Source organism: Danio rerio, chromosome 8 (genome assembly GCF_052040795.2).
Source record: "Danio rerio strain M-AB ecotype USA chromosome 8, GRCz13ab, whole genome shotgun sequence".
Taxonomy (NCBI): domain Eukaryota; kingdom Metazoa; phylum Chordata; class Actinopteri; order Cypriniformes; family Danionidae; genus Danio; species Danio rerio.
Genome location: NC_141028.1, coordinates 40958326 through 40983608, shown reverse-complemented (window position 1 = coordinate 40983608; position 25283 = coordinate 40958326). Strand labels below are relative to the sequence as shown.

Here is a 25283-nt window from a genome sequence, read left to right as displayed (position 1 = left end):
TTTAATTTAAACGCATTTATTTTATGTATTCGTAGTCATTCTTCCGTACGTAATATAGTCATTTGACAGTACATGTCAGTCAAATTTATTGTGGCATGCTTATGTATGGGAGGGGTTACACTTATCTGTTGTACTGTATATTATTGCATCCTGGCAGTTCCTTTGTTCCCTACAATATGGACTTCTCTATGTTTTTAATTCATTCATTTATTTTATTATTTAACTTATTTTCATTTTAAGGTATTTTAAATAATATCCTTTAAAAAGTTATAATAAAATGCATGTTGAAAACTCATAACATATATGCATGTAAGATAACAGGTGTCATTTGCCTAATGATTTTTAAATATTAAAGCAAAGAGACTTATAAGATTAATGTGCTTATAACGTGCTTATAGTGACACCTATTGGCACATGTCACAAGATCACTGACACTGGCATGTGTCACTGACATTACTTGCATGTGTCACTGACATTACTGGCATGTGTCACTGACATTACTGGCATGTGTCTAAAAAGAGCCACTTGACAATAATGATGATCAGGGTTACACATAGGCTGTTAATATATTTGGGCCCAGGGGCCCACAAGTTATGTGTTAAAAGTGCGTTGCATACATAGTACCCCCACCCCTACTCACCTCAGGGGCAAGGAAAAAAAGTTCAGGCTCAGGAATTTTTTCCACTATCAGCCCTGTCTTCATACTTGATACTGCTCCCTTACCACCATCTTCTGAAGCCTTTTGTGATATGCCTAAGGCAATCTGCAAAAAATGCAACGAATCCTACCCACTTCAGCTTTTAACCAATCACATTAAGTCCTGTACTGATGTTGTTGTGGTGGAGGATGAGAATGATTTACAAGATGAGTATCAGCAGGAGGCAGAATGTGAGAACAAGGACAACGAAGTCAAGAACAATGAACAGGTTAGTTTCTTCCTAATGTATATTTGACCCAAGGTGATATAAAGTTGAATTTTTGTGGTAATTTGTGTTTATTTGGTTATCGGCATTATAGGCTTGCTGTCCTATTTGTCAAGAAGTAATGCCATTTGGAATTTTAGAAGTCCATGCCAGTGAATGTGGGGAAAGGTGTGCTAGCTGTAAATATTTATTTTGTGAGACACGGAAAATATGTTATATTTACCTTGCACTGTAACATTTTCCATAATTTTAATTGTTTACCATTTTTAAATTGTAGTCCGGTGAATGATGACAGTAACAACACAGCTGAGTTTTCATTCATGAATAATGAAGTGAACAACACTGCTGATTTTTCAATCATGGATAATGGTAATTATTTGTGTGTGTGTTTTTTACATTCTTGTGCTGCTGATGCATTGTTAAAATAATGTAATTTAATTGAACAGATTGGAAAACTCATTTGGATCCAAAGACAGCTGCATTGTTGTACAGAAAACAAATACTTCAGCTACATGAGACAGGGAAGCCCCTTTTCATGTCCATGGATCTAAGATCAAGTGTGGAAGAACAGGACAGGCAGCTAATCAACTTCTACAAGCAAAGAAACGTGGAGTGGGCATGTCCTGTTAAATGTCAGCTTCAAGGTGCAGCCTAGAGTAAAAGAAAGAAAAACTTGGATGTAATAAAATATACAGTTCATATAGCACATTCATGCTTATAGCTTTAGTTACTATATCTTCATTGTTTTAGGAGATGCTGCAGTTGGTGATGGTGTTTCCAGACATTTTTTTTTCCACAGTTCTGGAAAAACTGAAATATGGTTTCAGATTGAACTTCGGTATGACATTTTAATACTTGCACTACAAAATTTATGTTTTTATTTTTATTTTTTTGATAGGATTGACATAATACTGATTTGTAACTAACAGGCAACACTGGAGTCACTTGCCTCTTTGAGGGTGAGGCAGACCACCTAGAGCCTTCGTCATCGCAGTTTCTCATTGAAAGTGATCTCTTTCAAGTAGCAGGGAGAATGTTAGGCCATTCATTTCTGCATGGCGGGCCATGCCTTGCTGGGCTTAGCAGAGCATTTGTTCATGTTCTTCTTCGAGGCTCTGAGGACACAGCCACCTTACAGTTAGAAGATTGCCCGGATATCGACCTTCGCGAGACCATCAACTTGGTATGTATATATTTGTAAACTTGTTTAATTTTTTTAATGTTTACATCTATTTGGAATAAATTGTTGTTGTTGTTGTTGTTGTTGTTTTCTTTTAGCTCAGTGGACAGTCTCCACTGACTGAGGATGCATACACAAAAATCGTGGAACTGTGTTTATCCTGGGATCTTCCTGGTCCAACAGATGAAAACAGAAGGTGGCTTTATGAACGCCTTTTGTCTCATGCGGTAATTAAAATATATATGTAATGTCTGTGTAGAGAGTCAACGGATCGTTCCAGAACCGAACAAGCCATAGACCATGTTATCCTTAAAAGATTGGTTGGTGCCTACATGTCTGAGATTTGATTTCATTTTCAAAGCAATCCACAGGCACCCAGCAAAAGGCAATCCACAGGATGACTAGCCAGTCAACATCACAGTTGCGTGTTAATTAACTTTACACCTTAAAACAATAAGAGGCTCTACAATCAAAAACCCACCAAACCGGTTTTTGAGAAGTACCTTTTGGTTCGCGTGTCCTTTGGCGTCTGCAAGGAATACACATTCTTAGGCAGATACAGAAGCGATCAGAAACGCTTCCAAAGTTTAATGGACATTTAAGTAAAACAGTTTATTTGAGTAATGTACGTTTGCTTTATGTTTCTGTAGGTTTTTGTGTGTACATGTTCCATGTGTTTAACAAAACTTTTATGGATAGTTATTGAGTAATAGCCCTCAGTGACAAATGAAATCTATAGAATGTTTGTGAAATACTTCATGTTTGGTATCGATTGAAAGCTAGGAACATTTCAAATGCATTGGTTCATATGAAGAAACCATACTATGAAAAGTGTCGATGTTATAAGACTTTATTTTAACCACTATGCTACCAAAGCAGCACCCACACCAGGTGTCAACCCGGCCTCCTAGAGGGTAGAATTGGGGTGTGACTCCACCCCGCACCTTATCTGATTGGACAAGTATTGTGTAGACCCAGCCTCTACCAAAGCCTATAAACTTTGAACAAAGGAATTTCATCGTCGTCTTTTGCCGGTCATCTTTGCCAGTCGTCACCGCTGTCGCTGCCCGGACGTCGCTCTTCTCGTGCTGTGGCCGTTACATCGCCTCGCCAGAAGCCTCGTTACATCACGGAGCAGACCGCGACCTTCACTTGCTGCCGGCTCGACCCCCGATCTGCTTGTGCAACCGCTTCAACAACAAGCCATCGGGTCAACACATCCAAACTCTGAAACTCATCCTAACTACAGGAACCCAGGAAGGACTTCGAACGCCGCCTTGTCCAACATCCGTATCCCTAGCAACAGACTAAGGAAACCCCTCTTCACCGACAAGGGAATTCCATCACGTCACTGAAGTTGCTACGCTGACCAATCAGCTTCGCCGGGATTTTCCTTTGGACCAGTCAAGGAAACCAAAATTACATCAGAACGCAAGTAGCACAAACAAGGTTTCTACCCGTTACTGAATCTGGTGTGAATTATGTTTAAGTAGTAAAGAATAGCAAAATTCTCTGCTTTTATGGTTTCTCTCAGGTTGCAATGCTAAGAACTTAGCAAAGGCTAGAAGTTAAATCCACTCAGCCAAAACTCTCCTCAAACTGCTTGTGCGTGTGTGTATGTATGTGCATTTGTTTGTTTTACGTAGATTAGTACTTTGTGTTATAGAGTAGCAATAAACTTTTGTTTCGTTTTAAGATCCGTGTTGGTGTGTTGTGTGCTTTATAAGTTAATGCCTCAGCTTCAGATACTGCTACCTTGCTCATTAAATAATTAGATACTGTTTTTATATTGTTATTGTTGGCCACGTAATAATATAACACAGAATTGCTTTACACTAAACGTTCTATTTGCTGGACAAATACTTAAGTTAAGTGTAAGCTTTAAATAATTCTATGTGAATCATGTTCGAATCTTTGATTCGAATCCCCAAAGTTTAAACATAATTTAAACCAAAGAGCTGATTCTTACATAGTGGTGGAGAATAATTTGGGCAAGCAGATCTAACTTTTAAAGCACAAAACCCAGAAATCATGTTGTTAATTCTATTTTCTATTTTTGTCCGGAAAGAATAGATTAGAGGGAACAAAAGTTTTGCTACTGCACAATTTCATTGTGGTACCATTTGTTTTATTGCTTGACTGCATTTAGTGTTGTTAAGAAAGTAAAACGTCATTTAAATTGTCCGCCGAGACAAACTGTAAGCTGCTCTAAAGCGCATGTAGAGAAAGACAAAGCGTATTCCTTTGTGATTATCTCATATATAAGGCCTTCACAGTATGATTTCGTACGCTGCGATTCCCGGATGGAAACTCAGCTGTGTTTTCTCCTGGTAACTGATTTAGCTAACATAGCTAACTAAATTCTTGTTGCCCTGTAATTTGCTAATACTTAGTAAATTATTTAAAATGCGGAGCTCAGAGAGAGCTGCCTAGCGTAGTTTATAGGAGAAGTTTTGAAATTGATCAATTGAAATTGTGGTTTGAATCCACGGATGTGTTTGCAGTCTAAACAGACTTAACACAGAGTGCTGAGATCCCCCATATCTCTGTCACGATTTGTATTAATCTCAGAAATCCTGTTGATTAATTTTGTCTCGCTTTCATAAGTTGAGAATCGTTCAGTACTGTTAAGATATAAAATCTAACTAGTGCTTTTTGCTTGAACAGTGTGAGATGCGCCGCCATCTCAAGTGATACTGTGAAATTTGCTATTACTCCACTTTGTGGTCGTTGCCATAGCAGCAACCTTGGTCCGGAAGTACAGAGAGACTTGCCGGAATTACATTCAAGCGCGCATGTGCAGTCTGCCAGCGCCAGCTTGGATTGTAAACAAAGAGCATAGCGTGAAGCTAAGCTAAACTAACGCTAACGCGTTTGCATTGAAGTCTATGCATTTCCAGTAGCAGCGAAGGCTAATAGATAGCACATAGCATTTAGTGGTCTTAAATGCATTGTATGGCTGATGCTTGAACTAACTCTTGCATCTCAGACGTTTCTCTTTACTCATCTTGGAAAAGTTGACAAATGCAAAGTTAATAAAAGTGTGCACGATCTAACTGCTGAGTTTAATCACTATTATTTTATTTAATTTTTGTTTTTCTTGCTGTACTTGGCCTGTTGAATTTGATCAGTTTGAACTCACATAAGCTGTTGGTTTTATAAGTGATGAATTATAGTTTTGTTTTCATTACTATAAATTAACGCTCTCTGACTTATTCAATTATAAATACTTTTTCCATTCATCAACATCTAGGAACACCCATTTCCTATAATTGTTGATTTATACGGATAAGACTCACTGATTAAATAAATTATAATTGTTTAATTTAATGATAAACTGCATTAAATGTTACTCTAACCAACTTCATTGTTTTGAAATTTTAATTTCATTAATGGTTCATTTAAGCATGGCTCTATCATTTTAGCAATAATTAATAATTAAATTTAGTCATAAGTGTTCTTATCAATCTTAAAGATAACTTAAAGTTATTACCCCGTTTCAGATTTAAAGTTAAGTTCAATTCAAAATTGAATTTAGTCTATTAAATTTAGTTTATTTTAAGCCTGCTAACAGACAGTGCTCCCCCTGCTGCTTCATTGATGCAATTGGACAGTGCAGCCCAGTGAGCTGTAATGGTACCAACCTAAGCCATCATTGAGCCTAGTCTTAGAGCAGTAGCCCTCCAATTAGCCAACTTCAAAAGGAAAATTCAGATTTTTCTAATACGTAGGCTAAGTGGTTACTATATAACACGATAAAACCAACACTTTTTGAGTATCAACTCAACAGTGCCATTGTTTTGACATCCTTAATTACACCTAATGCTAAGAGAAAACAAATTCCTTTGTTATCTCTTTCAACTAACTATCTTCTTTTTACTGTACTATTGATGCTGGTTTAAGGATTGTGCTTGTGAGAGTCAAAAAGCAGAGAATTTCAGAAACATTTAATAGATGTTTGGGACACTTGAACACTTTTAATTGTTAAAATTGTCTGATCTCACCCCTCCTTTCTCACTCATCAGGTCACCAAGAAGATAGGCGTTGTTAGACCCAATTCTAAACACGCATCCAGAAACAATTTATTTGGTGTACGGAGTCAATCTTATTCAGAAGCCAATACTGTTATTGTTGTCCTACTTTCTGTCACTTCAGAAGAAAGTTAATAGCAACTTCAGTCCTGGTATTTAGAAATCTTATTTTTATATTTAACAAAAGCTAAAGGAACCCTCTCTCTAGGAAAGTGGAAACTACAGATTTTCACCCTACTCCTTAGTCTCCTTATCACTTTTGTTTTCTTTGTTCTCTCACTGTTCTACTGACTCTTTCCACAGAGACTACCAGTTAGACACGCGTACCCACCAGAGGGCCACAGTTCCAGAGAACCACACTTAACTCAACATTAGTACACACTTAACATTGCACATTAACATTTCTCCTTTTCTGTTTGCATTGTTATACCTTGTTTTTTTCTTTCTCCTCTCTATCTCTCTTCAAGGTCTGTGTCAGTTAAAATCCTAAGTCCTCCCCCCCGCCACAAAACATGGCTCACTCCAAAGATCCTGTTGGCCACTGGAAGGACCTGGAAACATGGCTGAGCGTTGTAACAGGCAGTCTCATCCCTAAAGCAGCCGAAACACTGCAGCCCCTGACGCAAAACCAATTGGATGAGAACATAGACAGCATCATGAAGCAAGACCCAAGTCAAAGCTTCAACCACAAGGAGCTGGCCAAAATCACTGGTACTTTGAGTCACACACTCATAGCCACCCTCAAATTGAGTGACAGACACGCCTCCCAACTCCAACACAAGCTGACACGCCTGCAAGCCCACATCGAGCAGCTAGAGCTAGAGGCTCAGGAACGTCTGGAACAACCAAGTGAGGTGGATGAAGGTACTACAGAGGAGATCGACAAACTACAAGAAGCCCTAACAGCCATCACGGAACAAAGAGAACAAGCCAGAGCAGACCACGCTGACGTCGCTAACAAGCTAGATTACGCTGAACAACTACTGAAGGAAGCGAAGGTGGACTTAAGAGACAAGAAGGCCAGAATCAAAGCCCTTGAAACTCACCTGAGCGAAGCAAGACATGAGATCGACAGCCTAATGCAGGAAGTGGATGACATCAAAGAGGAGTCCGCCAGTGAACTCAGGCATGCCTATGCACTGCGCTATGAACCTCCAAAGACAAGATGTGCACCAGCCTCGCCCCAGCCAAGCAGGACAGGATCCCCTGTCCCTGAGCCCTTACCTATTAAAAGAGGTGAAAAACCACGCCGAAGATCTTCGCCAACACCTTCTGAAGAGCCTTACCTTACCCCACAGCGACGAGAGCCTGTGATAGTCAGTCACAGATCGTCATACAGTCTGGACCTCAAAGACCTTGACAAGCTGGCCAGAAACATTGGCAAGTTTACTCCAAGTGTGTCAGGTGGGTTGGAGATCCACGCTTATTTGCAAGACATTGATTTCCACCTGGAAATGAGACCCAATGTCTCTGATAAAGAAAGACTGTATTTGCTTCGAGCCACATCCAGCACTGAGGTGCGCAGCTTCCTAAACCGACAACCGGCTCGGGTAAAGAACGATTACCGCTTGCTCCAAGAAGCCCTCATAAGAGAGTTTGCAAACCCTGAATCAGATCAAGGACTGTTAAGTGCTCTGGAGACAAAACAAGCTCGCAATGAGTCCCCACATGCTTACTACAACCGACTCAGGCAAGCCTTTTTCGGAACTCGCAACGAACCGAATATGGAAGAAGACCTGAACTTTAAGATTCTCTTCCTGAGAAACCTCCATCCTGCAGTAAGCCAACATCTCGGAGTACTCGCATGCCCACGAACAATGAGCATCCAGCAAATGCGAGATTTGACACAGAAAGCCCACGACAAACAAAAGATGGTGTTAGAGAAAAACACTAAAACTGCCACAGTTTTTGACTTTAACACCCATCCAGAACTTGCACTAGAGGGTGCCCAACGCTCAAACAGCGTGAGACCACCATCCCCAGCGTGGAATGCGTCTTCGTCCAATAGACAACGGAACTCCTACGATGACACAAGACCTAAACAAAGGAACAGTCACTAGCATGGACCGCATGGACAACGACGCTCACCTGAACACCACCGGGAAAGAAACCAATGGGGGTCAAACAAAAGCTAATCACCATCTAAGGGAAGACATCAAAACCCTGGATCATCAAGTCCAAGGAGTCAACGAAGGTACTCCAAAAACTTTCACCCTGACAACGCTCAGACTCAATCCCAGCAAGAGGAAAATGCCCCACCGGGATTTAACCCTCAAGAACTGGTGAAATTGATGATGAAAGAGTTTCTCAAATGCATAGAGGAGGACAGGAAACGGGAAAAGGAAAAAGCAGATTCAGCCTGACTAGTCGCCGAGCGGAGAAGCAACAACCACCTGAACCAACAAACACTTGCAGGTGAAAGCCCTCAGGCTCCCAAAAGTGCCGTTCGGGTCGTCTGCCACTCCTCCGACAAACCTCAGTTAAGTCCTGAAACCCTTCCTGACCCATGCCAAACTCCGCTACCTCCGTTACTGGATGAACATTTGACTGCTCCATCATCATTAAACAACAAATGGGGGAGGACCACAACTTGACACAGATCAACTACACACTAACATAATCTTTGACATTCTAGGGAAACACCTAGTTAAACACAACACTAATACTTTCTCCTCTACAGCACTGCTAGAACAACCTCTAGTAGAGAGGATCCACTCCACATTTGCAACACTGTTCTGCTGGTTTTTAACCTACCTTGTTTTGTTGCATCACTATGCCTCTTGATTTCCTTCTTTCTCTCTCTCTCCCTAACTGATTTGCAGTTCCAGTCCCCTCTACAGGGAACTCCTGCAAATTCATGCATAGGGCCTAAAAGTAGGATTGACTCCTTCTCCCAAATTAGTGTCAATTGCTGCAGAATTATTGCTTATTTAAGTTGAAGCTAGCGCCACTCCATACTTGCAATGAAGTAAACTAGCTAAATAACTAAATTTGAATTATTTCAGGCAATGTTACACTACACCTTGTGTTCTTAACCCGAACAATTTAAGCTAAAGCCGGCACCAGAACTCAGTCTATGGAATGGAAATGTGGTTTGTGTCTTGTGTGTCTGTTCTCTCTCTACCTATGCCTCTTGTTCCAGTGTCTGCCGATGTTCATGCCAGGGACATCACCATCCAAATGGGGGATGTAGAGAGTCAACGGATCGTTCCAGAACCGAACAAGCCATAGACCATGTTATCCTTAAAAGATTGGTTGGTGCCTACATGTCTGAGCTTTGATTTCATTTTCAAAGCAATCCACAGGCACCCAGCAAAAGGCAATCCATAGGATGACTAGCCAGTCAACATCACAGTTGCGTGTTAATTAACTTTACACCTTAAAACAATAAGAGGCTCTACAATCAAAAACCCACCAAACCGGTTTTTGAGAAGTACCTTTTGGTTCGCGTGTCCTTTGGCGTCTGCAAGGAATACACATTCTTAGGCAGATACAGAAGCGATCAGAAACGCTTCCAAAGTTTAATGGACATATAAGTAAAACAGTTTATTTGAGTACTGTACGTTTGCTTTATGTTTCTGTAGGTTTTTGTGTGTACATGTTCCATGTGTTTAACAAAACTTTTATGGATAGTTATTGAGTAATAGCCCTCAGTGACAAATGAAATCTATAGAATATTTGTGAAATACTTCATGTTTGGTATCGATTGAAAGCTAGGAACATTTCAAATGCATTGGTTTATATGAAGAAACTATACTATGAAAAGTGTCGATGTTATAAGACTTTATTTTAACCACTATGCTATCAAAGCAGCACCCACACCAGGTGTCAACCCGGCCTCCTAGAGGGTAGAATTGGGGTGTGACTCCACCCCGCACCTTATCTGATTGGACAAGTATTGTGTAGACCCAGCCTCTACCAAAGCCTATAAACTTTGAACAAAGGAATTTCATTGTCGTCTTTTGCCGGTCATCTTTGCCAGTCGTCACCGCCGTCGCTGCCCGGACGTCGCTCTTCTCGTGCTGTGGCCGTTACATCGCCTCGCCAGAAGCCTCGTTACATCACGGAGCAGACCGCGACCTTCACTTGCTGCCGGCTCGACCCCCGATCTGCTTGTGCAACCGCTTCAACAACAAGCCATCGGGTCAACACATCCAAACTCTGAAACTCATCCTAACTACAGGAACCCAGGAAGGACTTCGAACGCCGTCTTGTCCAACATCCGTATCCCTAGCAACCGACTAAGGAAACCCCTCTTCACCGACAAGGGAATTCCATCACGTCACTGAAGTTGCTACGCTGACCAATCAGCTTTGCCGGGATTTCCCTTTGGACCAGTCAAGGAAACCAAAATTACATCAGAACGCAAGTAGCACAAACAAGGTTTCTACCCGTTACTGAATCTGGTGTGAATTATGTTTAAGTAGTAAAGAATAGCAAAATTCTCTGCTTTTATGGTTTCTCTCAGGTTGCAATGCTAAGAACTTAGCAAAGGCTAGAAGTTAAATCCACTCAGCCAAAACTCTCCTCAAACTGCTTGTGCGTGTGTGTATATATGTGCATTTGTTTGTTTTACGTAGATTAGTACTTTGTGTTATAGAGTAGCAATAAACTTTTGTTTCGTTTTAAGATCCGTGTTGGTGTGTTGTGTGCTTTATAAGTTAATGCCTCAGCTTCAGATACTGCTACCTTGCTCATTAAATAATTAGATACTGTTTTTATATTGTTACTTTTGGCCACGTAATAATATAATACAGAATTGCTTTACACTAAACGTTCTATTTGCTGGACAAATACTTAAGTTAAGTGTAAGCTTTAAATAATTCTATGTGAATCATGTTCGAATCTTTGATTCGAATCCCCAAAGTTTAAACATAATTTAAACCAAAGAGCTGATTCTTACATCTGTGACAATAGAAAGTGCCCAAGGTTTTCTATACATTTCCGTAATTTTTTGCAACTGATTTTTCTTGAATACTAAAAGCAGTTTAGTCATGCCTTTAATGGCTTGATAAGAATATATACAACCATTTTAAATTAGTGATTTAATTTCACTGTAAACTGCTTTAAAGCAGCATCTCATAATTGATGTTGTGTCAAACTTAGTGTTTGTAATTTTGATTATTGAATGTTTCTTACATTTTCAGTTTTCAGCTATTTTATTCATTTGTGGGTGTGCTGATAATATAGTTTTTTTTAGGTTATTGGGAGAAGAACACGCCAAATCAAACAAATTAAACGAGGGCTGAAAGACACTTTTGTTTGGAATCTTTTAACTGAGAGGAAGGATGTGGTATTCTTCCCAAATGAATCAGAGGACCTGGTCACCTCTGAGGTAAGGCTTCCTTCTGGTTTAGAGAACTTCAAATGCCGTTCCCCTTGCAAAGAGCAAGTCATTTTGATTCAGGGTTTCCGTGTGGTCTTAAAGTAAAAAATTTAAAATTGTAATTTAAGGCCTTAAAAATTCTTAAATTTGATGTTCTAGGGCTTAACTATTTTTGCACAGGTGTTATTTTTTTGATGTCCATGTAACGCTACATCTAACGCTCATTTTAATTCTTTTTAGTTGTTTCTAGGTTTTCGGGGTGTTGTAGTTCTTTATTTCAATAGTCCTATTGTAATTTGCGGTATTACATCTACAAAATGCTCAATTTGCAATAGCCAATCAGCTTCCTGTTATTAAACTCAGTGCGCGCGACAAATCATCGTTGTGTTGGCAGAAGTTTGCTTTATTTTACTGACAAATGTGGTAAGCGCAGTTTTAAAAATAAATAGCGCATTCATGTAATACAATCTCTTTGCTTACCCACCGGTTTCATCTGTTCGTGAACAAAACTGCACATGAGCACTCTAAACACTGGCTGCTCACGTGCAAATGATGATGCAGACTCACAATTTTTGTGTCTTGTGTTTCCTCCTCCTTTCGTGCTTTTGCTCTCCAGAGATGCTTCAGCATACAGCAGTATTAAGAATAGTGAACTGATAAAATGAAATACTGTTTTACTACAGTAAAGTGTGGTGAATTGTAGTATAATATACTCTATATTGTAAAAAAAATAAAAATAAAAATACAGCATTGAAGATTGTACTTTACTGTACTTTTTCAAAACACTGTACAGCAGAAACGTGTTCACTTTATTTTAGTTGCTATGATAAAATGGGATTGATTGTGAGATTTATTTGAAGAGTAAATAGTACAGTATGCTATAATACCTTATTAAGTTCCATATTTTATATCAGTTAATTTCTGCTTACATTAGTTATATTTAAATGTTTTTTTTATTTTATTATTATGGTGCACCTTATGGATGTTTAATAAAAGTTTTAAAATAAAACTATTCTCTGTGTCTTTAAGTGTTTGAAACTGGAAATATATCATCATGTACCATACAGAAAACTATTATGGTTTATTAGATTAAAAATGTAATATGTAAGTCTATTTTGGTTATTGGTAATAAATAGTGCACCAATGTAAATCATATCAAAAAGCACAAAAGGAAGAGGGAACCATGTACTAAGAGCGCACAAGAAAGTTTGTGCTTGAGCAGTGCTTAATTGAGAGTGAGAAAATTTGAGCACAAGCAGCGTATTATATTTGAGAGCTCGCATGCAGTTTTGTCCACAGAGGAAATCGTTGCACGAGCAAAGAGATTCACTTGCTCATAGTACATGAATATGCTCTTGACTTGTAATACCTTATATGATACATTTGTCAGAGAAATAACGCCATAGTCTGATTTTACTGTCTGTTTCTTTTGACCGCCCCTTGTTATTTATTAGAATATCTCAATGGCAAACATGTCAAGTATAAAAGCCTCATCTGTTTTGTGAGGTGTGCGCTGCTGCACCAGGCAAAACTGTAAATCAGCATTAAGATGTTTGTTTATTTCTGTATTTCAATGGTGCATCTAACCTGTCTTTAGTACTGTTCAATATGAATACATTTATTTTACCACTAATTTTGTGATTGTACATTTTCTCTCGCTTGTTTTTGATATTGCAATATAGGTCTTAAATTTAATACTTAATGGTCTTAATAAGGTCTTAAAGACTTAAATTTAACATTATGATATCTGCACAAACCCTGTTGATTGTCATCTGGCAAAGAAAATAAAATGAATAAATAAGCACTTAAAGCTGATTTTATTGGAAAAACAATATAAAAGGTTACAAATACTTACTCAGTCATATATATATATTATTATTTTAATTTTATATTTTTAGATGCTGCTCTCCCATATTTCCTGGCCTACAGAGAGTGACAGTGAAGATGACGAATACTCTACTGATAAAAAGGACAGGATCACAGGGTATCTAAAAAAATTCATTGAGACAGGTATGTACTTTATAGTTTTACAAATTTTGTGTGTGTATATAAAGAGTTTAGATGCAAAAACCTCAATGCCGTCTGAAAATTTCTTCTTAAATGAGCATTTTTAGGAGGCTCCTGCTTGCAGGTTTAGTATTTTCAGTTTTACATCAAAGGATAAGTCCTGTTTATCGTCTTTATAGTGAAATAACGTAACATAAACAAAGGAGGCTTTTTATGGTATTTTCAGATGACTCTTAAAGGTTTTTGCATCTGAACTCTTCATAAACGCACACAAACACACACAAAGTTCTGGCTGGTTTTTGAATCTGATTGGCTAATAGCTGTACTGGTCCAGCTCCTTCACCCTTGTGTATTACTCCACCCACAACAACCAGAGGACACTCTACAATTTGACAAATTTTGCTGCTGGTAGGCAACATCATGTACTTTTAAGGCTTAGTTGAGAATACAGTTGTTTAGATTGCAGTTTATTTATAAAGATAATGCCTATTTTAAAATATTTATAATTTCTGAGAGACATCGCGTCAGCGGCCATTAAGGCTGATTTTTACTTCTGCGTCAAGCGCACGCGTATGCTACGGTGCTGACGCATAGCCCTACGCCGTAGCCGTCGGCGTTGCTTGCATGCACCTCCTTGCGAGCCCAATGGAGCGATTGTTTACAAGTGTGGAGTCCTGCGAAGGAGCTCCTGGTGGAAAGTTTTGTTTTGTGTTTACCTAATAGTTAAAGTTGTTGCACGTCCACCAGTTCCTGCCTCAAAATGAGCGAGTTTGAGCCACTTGTACATCCCGGAAGCGTTCAAAACATACAAAACACAGGCGAAGAAACTTGACACAGAGACACATTAACACCTCACTGCCAACTAGCGTTTTGGAAGTGTTAATGCAGACCAACAGAGACAGCGCCGCAGAAGTATAAATGCACAGTTACGTGCGTTGCATGCGCCGTTGGTTACGCCGGTCCCTTGACGCGGAAGTATAAAGCAGGCTTTAGCCTGCCATTGAGGTGACCTAAGATGGTTGACGTTGTCTATCCACAAGACGGCGACAGGACCAGATAATAAGCCCTTAGAAGATTAAAACAGCCTAATTTATAATAACTACAGCTAATCAAATCATTATTAAACTGGCAAGCATACCTGCCAAGACTCCCGTTTTGCCTCCTGTATTTCAGACCAATTTTACAGTTTCCGCTCGCAGCAGCCACCCTAAACCTGGTGCTTAATACAGTTACTAACACCATAGTACAGTTACTTTCCTATCGGAGACAAATGTTGGCAGGTATGCTTTTAAGTAATATTCTAAGTCGATCTCTTTCTTTTTTATGTTGTTGTGCTGTATTTATACTGAGTTATACCATATATATCCAGTGTATTGAGTGTGAGATGTGATTCTCATATCAGGAATATGTGTTGTGTTGGCAAAAAGAAAGAAAAATGCCTGCATCTGTTCAGCATTTTTCATTATCGCAAACACAACTTCAGTCTGGTAGGGATTTGGGCTGCTTTTTTCAGGGTTACCTATTGTAATATGCAGATTGCAACATAGAAATACTGTAGACTGTAACACTGTAAGAAGATATCTCTGTAGACTTATTGAATTTCATGTCAAGTTCAGCCTTATAATCTTAAAATGGGAGCAAAATCAACTGTTTTGTTATCACTTTACACACTATGCTTGATAATCATTCAAACACTAGCTCTAAATTGATGTTGGTGAATTAGCAAATGTTTCTGCTGTTCTGACGTCAGCTGCAGATGTGAATGAATGGTGAAAAAAAATAGTTCCTTATACAAAGGGTTTTTAGACTCTCCTTGGTTGATTTTTTTTTTATATACATGATTATGCTACCGAACTGCTGTATAAATGCAATATCCCACAAGTAGCAGTGCAATATGGCTGTATATCAGCAATGGCTGAGTGCCTTGGTGTCCCACCACTTAAGATATACAGCCATATTGCACTGCTATGAGTGTGATATTGCGTTTATACAACAGTTATATGGCATAATCTTGTATATAAAAAAGAAAATCAAACAGAGAGTCTCAAACCTATTTGAATGAGGAACTACTGTCGATCACATCTGGAGATAACTGCCAGAACTGCAGAAACTGCTGCTCATTCACCAACGTCACTGTAGAGCTAGTGTTTGAATTATTCTCTAGCGTAATGTCTAAAGTGATGACAAAACTAGTGATTTTTGCGCACATTCTAATTTTATAAAGCTAAACAGCATGAAATGACATCAGTCTACAGAGATTTCCCAGTATTTCTCTGCAATGGGGAGATCAGAAAAATTAACCCTGAAAGAGCCACAGCAAAGAAAACACTACCAGATTACTATGGTATAAATACAGCACTACAACATACGAAAAGGAGAGATCAACTTAGTGTCACTTATCTTTTTATAAAAATAAATCGATCATTTAATCAGCTGTAGTTTTAGTAAATTTGCTAGTTTTTCTGTCCATAAACAAGTTCATTCCCACCTAAAAAGCCTCAAAAGTACAGTTTGTCAAACTGTAGTGAGTCTATTAATCTACTATCACTGTGTGTGTGGACTGATAAACAAGGGTTGAGAGGCTGGACCAGTGCTGTTATTGGAAAATATCGCTGGGCTATCAGCTGGGCTATCAGCCAACCAGACATAACTGTTTTATATATATATATATATATATATATATACATATATATATATATATATATATATATATATATATATATATATAAAAATTAGTGCTGTCAAAATTAGTGCGTAATTTAAAATATTTAACACGTAAAAAAAAAAAAGTTGCAGTTTTTTTTTTTTTTTTCCTGTTGTGGCCGACATGTGGTAAACATGCAAAGAAATATGGATAAGTCCAAGGAAGCACATTTTGAAGGCAAGTTTCAGTATAAAACAATTAATGTCATATTACTGAGCTATCCAGAATCTTATCTAATTTCGGGTGTTTTCATTGTTAACTTTCGTCTTCTGTTTTAATGGAATTAGAAACCGCATGGCGAACGGAAAGAAAGACTTTTGCATTTCAAGACTCAGTGGTTCTTTAAGGTAATCAAAAGTCGCTGCTGACATGGTAGACTCTTAATAAGAGTATTATCTTAATCATATTAAAATCTGAGTATTGGTGTCCAAGTAAATGAAGTCAAAGACAGCACATTTATCTGCCTTTCAGCTCGCGCCCTCAAATGTTTTATTAAGTTTGACGTGTTTCCTTCATAAACGAAAGTTTTGTAAAGCGTCTGCTTCGCATCGTTGTGTCAGAATGTTTGTTTAATACAGCCATACTTTAGAATGCTTAGTTTAAGCAAATATGATGAAGAGATCATGCGTGTTGAATCTGAAGGGAGTTGCTCCAGCTGCCCTGACCTCTGCGCGTTATGTGTTTGTGAGTGTGTGTGTGTGTGTGTAGTTGTGTGTGCGCGCGAGAAACCTACCAGCAACAAACCTTCCTATTGTCCGTAGCCACTAAATCTTAAAGTTCAGAATTGCAGGGAGATGGCTTGGCACTCTCAGCTTACATCATTCAAAAGAAACGGTCCACATTGTCCCCCGATAATGTCAACAGACTGGACTGTTATAGCAACTGTCTGAATGTAAAGGAGGACTGAGAAAAATTGTTTCTGTTTTATAATTAATGTTCTTAACTCACAGCAAAACTTTTAATGAGTGTAATTGTTTGTATTCAATACTTTATTATTATTATTATTTTCCAATTTCCATATCTGCAATGCCTATTTTGGCATTTTTGCAGTCCACTTAGAATCCAACCTGAAAATCATTTTTTTATTTATTGGCATTGATTGTTTTGAAATTCAAATGGCATTAATATGCCTGTGTTTTTATTTCTGTAATTAATATGGCTGTCAAGCCAGGATCTTGATGGTTTATTGTGGGTATGTTGTTTACATAAAGAAATCTGTTACAAGTTAAAGGGCACATATTTTAGCCCTTTTTTGAGATTTAATACTAATATTATGGTTCTTCTGAGTGTGCCAATATAGGTTCAGATCAAAACGCAATTCAGATATGGTTATTATGCTGTGTTAAAAAGTGTAAATTTAGAGGCGTGTACACGGGTTGCTGTTTTGGGGTGTGTTGTTTAACATGATAATGAGTTTCGACTGCCCGCCCAACGTAACAAGGGGGCGGAGCCAAGAGCGCGTCTGCTTTGTGCACCGTATCACAGAGGCAGACAGTAAGAGTCATCATGAGTGAGAGGAACACAATTCAACCCTACATATATGACCCAGACTCGGACACAGATCAAGCAGAGTCGACTGTTGAGGAATCTATAATCCGAATGTGCCAGAATGTGTCAGAGTGGTACATACAAAATATTTTATGTTTTTAAATAGGCTACTTTTACAGCCGCTATGTAACTATGCATGCGCCATCCGTAATTTGTTTGATAAAGTTCGCGAACGTCATGCGTTACGTCAAACACAGACAAGACATAAAGATATCCACAGAGATAAATTTTGCATTGGTATGATTTATTCGTAATTCATGAATATTGACGTTGACAAATATTGGCAGGTGCTTGTGTGGCAATTGTGAAAAAATGCCAACTGAGGCTGAAAATGTATGCTGCAGGGAGATACCGCAGGTAAATTTCCAGTTTATGTTAACGTTGCTGCTCTAAAGACATCGAATGAGATAATAAACAGCATAACTGTGTCGTGTAATAAGGTTAGAAGACGAATGGATCAACTGGAAATGCAACCCTCGTGCATGACGGAGCATCCAGAAATGGATCCCGTTTGCTTCAATATTTATTCCTTGCAAAATGCATCGTATACAAAGCAGACTATGGTCCCCTGCGACTTCGTGGAGTGCAAAAGTGAGTTTAAATAAATAGAAATAATAGCAGGTTACCTTGTTCATGATCTGCATGCTCGCTTTCTTTTTAAGCACATTAACGCTGTGTAGTCAATACAATAGCGATAAAGTTGGTTTTATATCCGCACATTCAGAAGTCCCTGTATTGTTTATCATGATAGTTTAAACATTCGATCGTATTTAGCATGCAAGTATGACTTGTAAACAACATTAAAACTATCTACTTGACTGTAAACAATGTTGTATTTTGTCATTTGCTGCTAATACGATTTCCCTATTTTGAATTTGCAAAGAATATTTTACTGAAATGATACTATTAAGGAGAATGTCCGAATATCTGAATATAAAACCTCAATGTCAATAAAAATGAAATACGTACCGTTTTTTATTGCTGCTATTTCTGAGATGACAATTTGAATGACTTCATAAAAGGCTGAGTAATGCATGTACTTTTTATTGAAAAATAATTTTAAATTCACTAAACATTAATATATAAACTCTTAAAATATATAAAAATCAGTATGGCATAGAAACATCAACCCTTCAGAAAAGATGCTTCAATTCCTGAGTCATATAAAAACTTTATATTGAAGTATAAATTAAAATGTGATGGCAAATATAAAATGTATCCTTGTGCAAATATAAAATATAAACTCCAAGTTGTCACTTTGTTGAATGAAATAAAATTGTCCATGAACATTAGAAAGTACAGTATATCTACAAACACATACAAACATATCAAATATACATTGGCAGTTGAATAAACAAAATATGACTTCTGAAATTTTGTTAAAGCTAGTTAATTTATCAAAATTAAAAATGTATATGTGATAACTCCCAAGTTCAAATTGTAGTGCAATTTCTAAAACAATGTTTCATTATTATGTCTCTGTTAGACAGTGCCGCTTTTTGGCTTATCGGAGCTTTGTGAGCTGGTGTTGGGGTTTCCTCGGGCGGAGAGTCCGTGTTGTGATTCCTGCCTGTGTGGTGCTGAAGATTCGAAGACAGTTTCCTGAAGAGCAGGGCAGCTATGTGGGTTTTAGGATAGCTATTGATTGAAGCGGGTCACCCTGCTGGAGATAGCCTCCTCCATCTCAGGTCGATCGTAGGCTGATGATAGAGCAGGTGGTATGTGAATTCCCAACACTTCATCAACATAGGGTGATGGGTCCACAAACACTTGGTTGAAGATGAGGTCCAGCAGCTCTTCTACATAACCTGTGCAATATAACAGTTATCTCTTTAGTAACTTAATTTTGTATTTTGAGTAGTGAGTTTTCATTGTGAATGTAAAGTGCAATTATTTTTTTTATTTATTGAATTATTAATAATACTATAAACATTTATATACATACCGAAAGTTTGCTGTGTCTTCACTTCTCGGACCCTATACTCTCCTTTCTTTGCCTTTGGAAAGGCAAGCTTGTAAATAGGTTTACCAGTTGCTGATGTGGCCTGGGGACGCCCGGCATTTTCATTGTAATGCAGTGCAGCCAAGTACAACCTAACAAAAAGAAATATGTAAATGACGTACCATGACAAGACTGTATAGTATTGTAAATATTAATTTCTGATCATTGGCTTTACCTGCATAGGATCCCCAGAAAAGGGAATACCACATTTTTGGGTGCAAACCGCAGTATGACGCTGTGGAAAGCTTCAACAGTTGACGTCTGGTGGCGAGGACTTAGCTTGGCCACATCCTTCAATATTCTCTTGTTAGCGAGAACTTTCTCCAGCTTATAGAATGGCATCGTTGCTAAACAAGCAAAAATTTAAGGTATTAGATTCGAAATCAAAAACAAATCTGAACAATGAAACGAGCTCTATTTTGAATTAGTTTTAATCGCAAAGAATATTTTATATGTCTGTATACAACTTACCAGCCGACAGCCATTTGTTCTTGTCTCTGCTTATCCGTTGCGGATGCAGACAAGCCGGAAAATTGGGGTCTTCATGTACATGTTTGTCTTGTACATGGTTTAAGATAGAGGTCCACTTTGCCACTCTTTCAGGACCTGTTGTGGATGATGCAGCAGTCCAGTAGATGTGGTTTTTGATGCTACGTAACCATTTACGCAACTTCTCACAACCCTTTATCTGGCATATCTTGTCCAGTTTTTTGGAAATTCCTGGAATTTGATGAAAAAAAGACATCAACACAAAAATAATAATAAACATGTAAGAACTGTAAATAGCAATTTAATCTTAAGTAAATTAATAACTGCTAAATTACATACCTTTCTCGATATGCCACACATCTTAAAACTGAGTGACATTTCGATCCCTGAGGTATTTCTGTATTTGAGGATGTCGGTCTGTGATGATGCATTCCAGACGAACACCGCGGGCATCCAACAGGTCAAGGCTTCTCTTTAGGCCTTCTTTTTCCATATGGTAACTGCCACCCACCTCATTACTCTATAAAATTTTTAATAAGGTTAAAATATATATATATATATATATATATATATATATATATATATATATATATATATATATAAATCACACATTTTCAATCCAAAATATTATGCTAGTTCACATAATACTTTTCTGTATTACCTGGACTAACTGTAGGTCGACCACTGTGTTAGTTGCAAGGTCCATCATTGTATAACTCCCATACTTGGCCGAGTGACCTTCAAGAACAAACCGTACATAATTATTCTAAACACATTTTTGGAATAATTGTAATGTATTTCATATTTATTTTTTTTATTAGACTGTATTGAATTAGAAATTAAATCTTTTGACTAAATACCTGGGGAGTCAGCCCTCATATCTCCTCCAACAATCACATTCTCTCTTCAACTGAGCTGTTCTAGCATTTCACTCTGCCAATTTCTCCACTTGTGGACAATAGCAGGTTCAATGCAAAGTCTTGCATGACGGCGAAATGAATTATATTTAAAAATGTGTAGTTTCATTGCAGCAAATACCTGACAACAGAGAGGAGAATTTTTAGTACAATGTGCATGCACCCTGTGACAAAATTTATATTATGTTTCTAAAAGAAATGTGATAAATTTTGATAGATAATTACCTTTTCAACTACAAAAAATTATGCACCACTCAAGTAGACTGCAGCAGAAAGATGCAGGTTGCCAGCTGGAGTACTACCAATAATTGGCTGACTGTTCCATTTTCTTACAAACTCGCAGTGTGGGAAGACTTGCTGTACGCTCAGAAATGTCCCAAGCCTTTGTGACTTTACATCACATCTCCTCTGACACACTGGGCAGTCACTGAAGAGCTCCATGAGGCATGTTTCATAGACAATGAACTTGGCAATGTTATGAACTGGGTATTCTTGGATTCTGTAAAAATAAATATACACATTAACATAATAAAAAAAAATTATGATGAATGTTATGATGACAATACACAATCTGTCAAATAATTTACATAATGCATAAACTCACGACAAGTCTGTTGGTTCAGTTGCAGATGTGCATTCCTCTGCAGGGTCAAATGTCAAATCCGAGTCTTGGGCTATAATTTTTGACTCTGTCAAAGTCTCTTCGGCTTCTTCTTCTTCCTCCTCCAGCTCCAGACGAGGTCTTTTTAGTGAAGGTTTGAGGGGTGTCGAAGTCATAAACGCAGTAGAGGACGCTGATGGCACAGTCAGTTCAAAACTGGATATTGTTGTCTGGACACCTATAGTGTAATTTTATGATTAATCTCATTGCACGTTTATAAAGATAATAAAACACGTTTCTAATGCAGCAACTTAAAATAAACTGAGAAATTTTAACTTACTTGTACTCCTGCGTTTAGCCTGAAGCGTCCTAAAAGACAACTGGGTGCCAACACTGTGTAAAGATGTGTGAAAAGGTTCTGTCTGGCAAGCAACATCCACCTTGTTGCTCTTAGTCGACGTCGTGGCCTTTGTAAGAAAACATACATGTTTTAAAATGACCTTTATTTGATTAAAACATACCGATCTTATTGTAAACAACTGCAGACCACGTGCAAGTACAGTGAAAAAAATTACAATAAACATCCCACATACAAAACAAACTTTAGCTGTAACTTGGTCAGTGGTAATGCTTTATTACAATGTTTAATTTTTTCTACGGTTTCTGTTTCTGATGGCTAAAACCCCTTTATGTACACATTACCACTTAAAGATTCGAGTATTTAGACTGTTTTAGAAAAGCACAATAGCTGTAAACGCGCAAACATCCGAAGTAGCTTTAGCCGCAGATGCTTTTTATTTCTGCTTAACATTACAGTATACACATTACAACAAACATCCCACATAAACAACAAACTTTAGCTGTAGCCAGTACTGGTTACTGCTTTATTACAATGTTTATATTTTTCTATGGTTTCTGTTTCTAATGGCTAAAAGCCCTTCTTGTACACACTACCACTTATAGCTTCGATTATTTAGATTGTTTTAGAAAAGCATAATAGCAGTGAACACGTGCAAACAAACATCCGAAGCAACTTTAGCGGCTTTTAACTTTTAGATGCTATTCATTTCGGCTTACGATTACAGTACAACAAACATTTAACAACAACAAACTTTAGCTGTAGCCAGTGATACTGCTTTTTACAATGTTGCTATTTTTCTACGGTTTCTGTTCCTAATGGCTAAACCCCCTTCATGTACACACTACCATATGCAGCTTCGAGTATTTAGACTGTTTTTGAAAAGCACAATAAGAGGTAAACACGTGCAAACAAACAGCCGAAGCTACTTTAGCCGCAGATGCTATTCATCGGCTTAACATAATTAGAATACTAAGGCTAGAAGTACATAAAATGTAATACTTACTTGAAGTGAGACAGGATCACGTATTGTAGGAACTGATCCAGTTTTCAAAAACAATTTACTCGCGAATCCGGAGTTGTATTGTCCCGCGTTCTCGAGGCAGTCTACGCTAAAGTGGTTAGCGCAAACATACAACAGTTTTGGTACATTTTCAGGCACCTTGTCTTCAAAGATAAAACTCAGCCACTTAAGCCTCTGTTGCTCATTTGCAGGAAGACGGTGAAGGCTCTTGTGCTGAGCCTTACATCCTAAAATAGCACAAGGGTGTTCTCTCGGTGGCATCGCTTCGACGTTCACGCTAATAATGGCGGAAATGGCAAACGCAGGATGTTAATACGCGCAGCTGTCAATCAATTCGGTGGGCGGGGGGAAATCGCACACCTACGTAATGGTGCGATCGATTTCAAAACAGCTCCAATTGGCCGACCCTTTTTTTTGTAGTGAAATTGAAAAAAAAGGACTGGGTGTGTTCATATCACCCCAGTATGATGGTCTATACACTATACCAACACACAGATCTGTCCAAACAGCTTGAAAAGAAGATTTTTTACAATAGGTGCCCTTTAAACAAAAGTTCTTATAAACAATTATATTTTGAATTTAAATAGTTTTTGTCTTGCGTTTACATTACTTTTAAATGAGATTAATCGCGGTTAATTTTCTAAAAAAGTGTGAATAATTTTTTAAAAGTGTGATTAAAAGTGAGAATCAATTGACAGCTCTTTTATTTATATAGATAGATAGATAGATAAGATAGATACTTTTATCGCACGATTAAAAAAAATATGGCCGTTAATCTATTCTGAAAGTTGGGTTGGGAGCTGGGTCTATTTCACGCAAGTTATGGTGACTTTCACCTTGATATTTTAGCGTGGATGTATACCTGACCGGTGAGCCGTCTGACAAAAAAGTGCCCTTCGGAATAAAATCAGCAGGATGCCTGACTTTTAACTGCTGTTCGGCAGTTTTACTTTAACTCATGAACATTTCATTCATGCCCTGTGACAAACTGGGCTATTAGACGCAAATAATGAGTAAGGATTGGTGAGAGTGTTATGGAATTTATTAAACTTATACATTTTGCGATGTGTGCGCCTGTGTGGTCCTTTGCCGACAGCAGCGTGATTGGGTCTTGTGGGAAAAGATGGCGAAAAGTCCTACATGACGGTAATAGTCTGAACGCGATGTTTATTTAAATAATTCCACTATGCATACTCCACATGTCTTAATTCCATTTCTGTTTAGTTCACTTATGACTTTAGTTGGATTAAGGTAACCTTCAAGTTGTTTTTATTTTTTATTTTTTTTAACAAGGCAATATATTACTAAAGAATATGAGTATCCAAATCACTAATCAACACTAATAGGATTCATTAGCTAACTAGTTAACATGCTAAAAATGAACAATGCTTTTGCAGCATTTAAGATGAGAAATGCCAATTTCCATTTTTGGGTGAATTATCCCTTCATGCCTGTGAAGTTTGGATGTATGAATGCAAGAATTTTAGTTAACATTGCACCAACCCTAATCAAACATTTGAACCATCAATTTCTTCAGGATTACAAAGGCTCCAGACAGATAAACCTTTTTTTTTCTATTAGAGCTAAACTTTCCAGGACCCGTGTTCCCCAGCTTGGATTTAGAAAAAAAATTCATAACATTTTGACATTTCTCAACTTTACACAATGAAAGACAAATAATTTTACTGCTGATTCTATAACTTTTAAATTATTTTTTTGTTACTTTAGCATCTGCCAAGGACCTAAAAAACCTCATGAAGTTCTGGGTTGGATGGGAGCGGATGGAAGAAAATATGGTTGTCGAAATCGTAAAAAGTGATATCCCAAAGTCTTTCCGAATACCAGTCCTTTGTGAGTGACTTAATGATGTGCATTGGTACTTGCCAGTATGGTTTTGGCCATGTGTAATTTTTTGGCAAGTATGTTACACATACTATTATGAGATGCTGGTAAAGATCTAAAGTTCTGTACTGCGCATTTAAGCTTGATTGTGTACATTTATGCATAATGTTGATGTCTTTATATTGTTACTATGCTATAAGATATAGCAGTTCTTAAGTAATTGGCTGATGTTTTTATATATATATTTTACAGCCACTTTGTAAGTTTACATTGTTACACAATGTATTGTTCATGCTTGTTTAATAACGTCAAAATATGCAGAATACTTAAA

The 25283-nt window shown here is 37.8% G+C and overlaps 2 protein-coding genes across 2 annotated transcripts; one reads left to right on the top strand and one right to left on the bottom strand.

Moving 5' to 3' along the window:
* The first annotated feature begins 1384 nt into the window (after positions 1-1384).
* Positions 1385-25114, top strand: LOC141375915 (uncharacterized). Its single transcript, XM_087265177.1, is given in 9 exon segments — positions 1385-1567; positions 1674-1705; positions 1707-1761; positions 1853-2106; positions 2202-2330; positions 11335-11469; positions 13359-13470; positions 24839-24941; positions 24943-25114. Coding segments are annotated over 9 exon segments (1005 nt in total). The 5' UTR covers positions 1385-1458; the 3' UTR covers positions 25019-25114.
* On the bottom strand, positions 18748-23395 carry LOC147842775 (uncharacterized). The gene is made up of 11 exons (XM_087265168.1): positions 23093-23395; positions 22069-22195; positions 21732-21966; positions 21353-21626; positions 21071-21248; positions 20872-20948; positions 20550-20730; positions 20193-20441; positions 19897-20068; positions 19665-19813; positions 18748-19527 (listed from the first exon to the last, which is right to left on the bottom strand). Exons 1-4 carry the CDS (start codon positions 23369-23371, stop codon positions 21371-21373), a joined length of 897 nt encoding a protein of 298 aa, XP_087121294.1. The 5' UTR covers positions 23372-23395; the 3' UTR covers positions 18748-19527; positions 19665-19813; positions 19897-20068; positions 20193-20441; positions 20550-20730; positions 20872-20948; positions 21071-21248; positions 21353-21370.
* Positions 25115-25283: the final 169 nt, after the last annotated feature.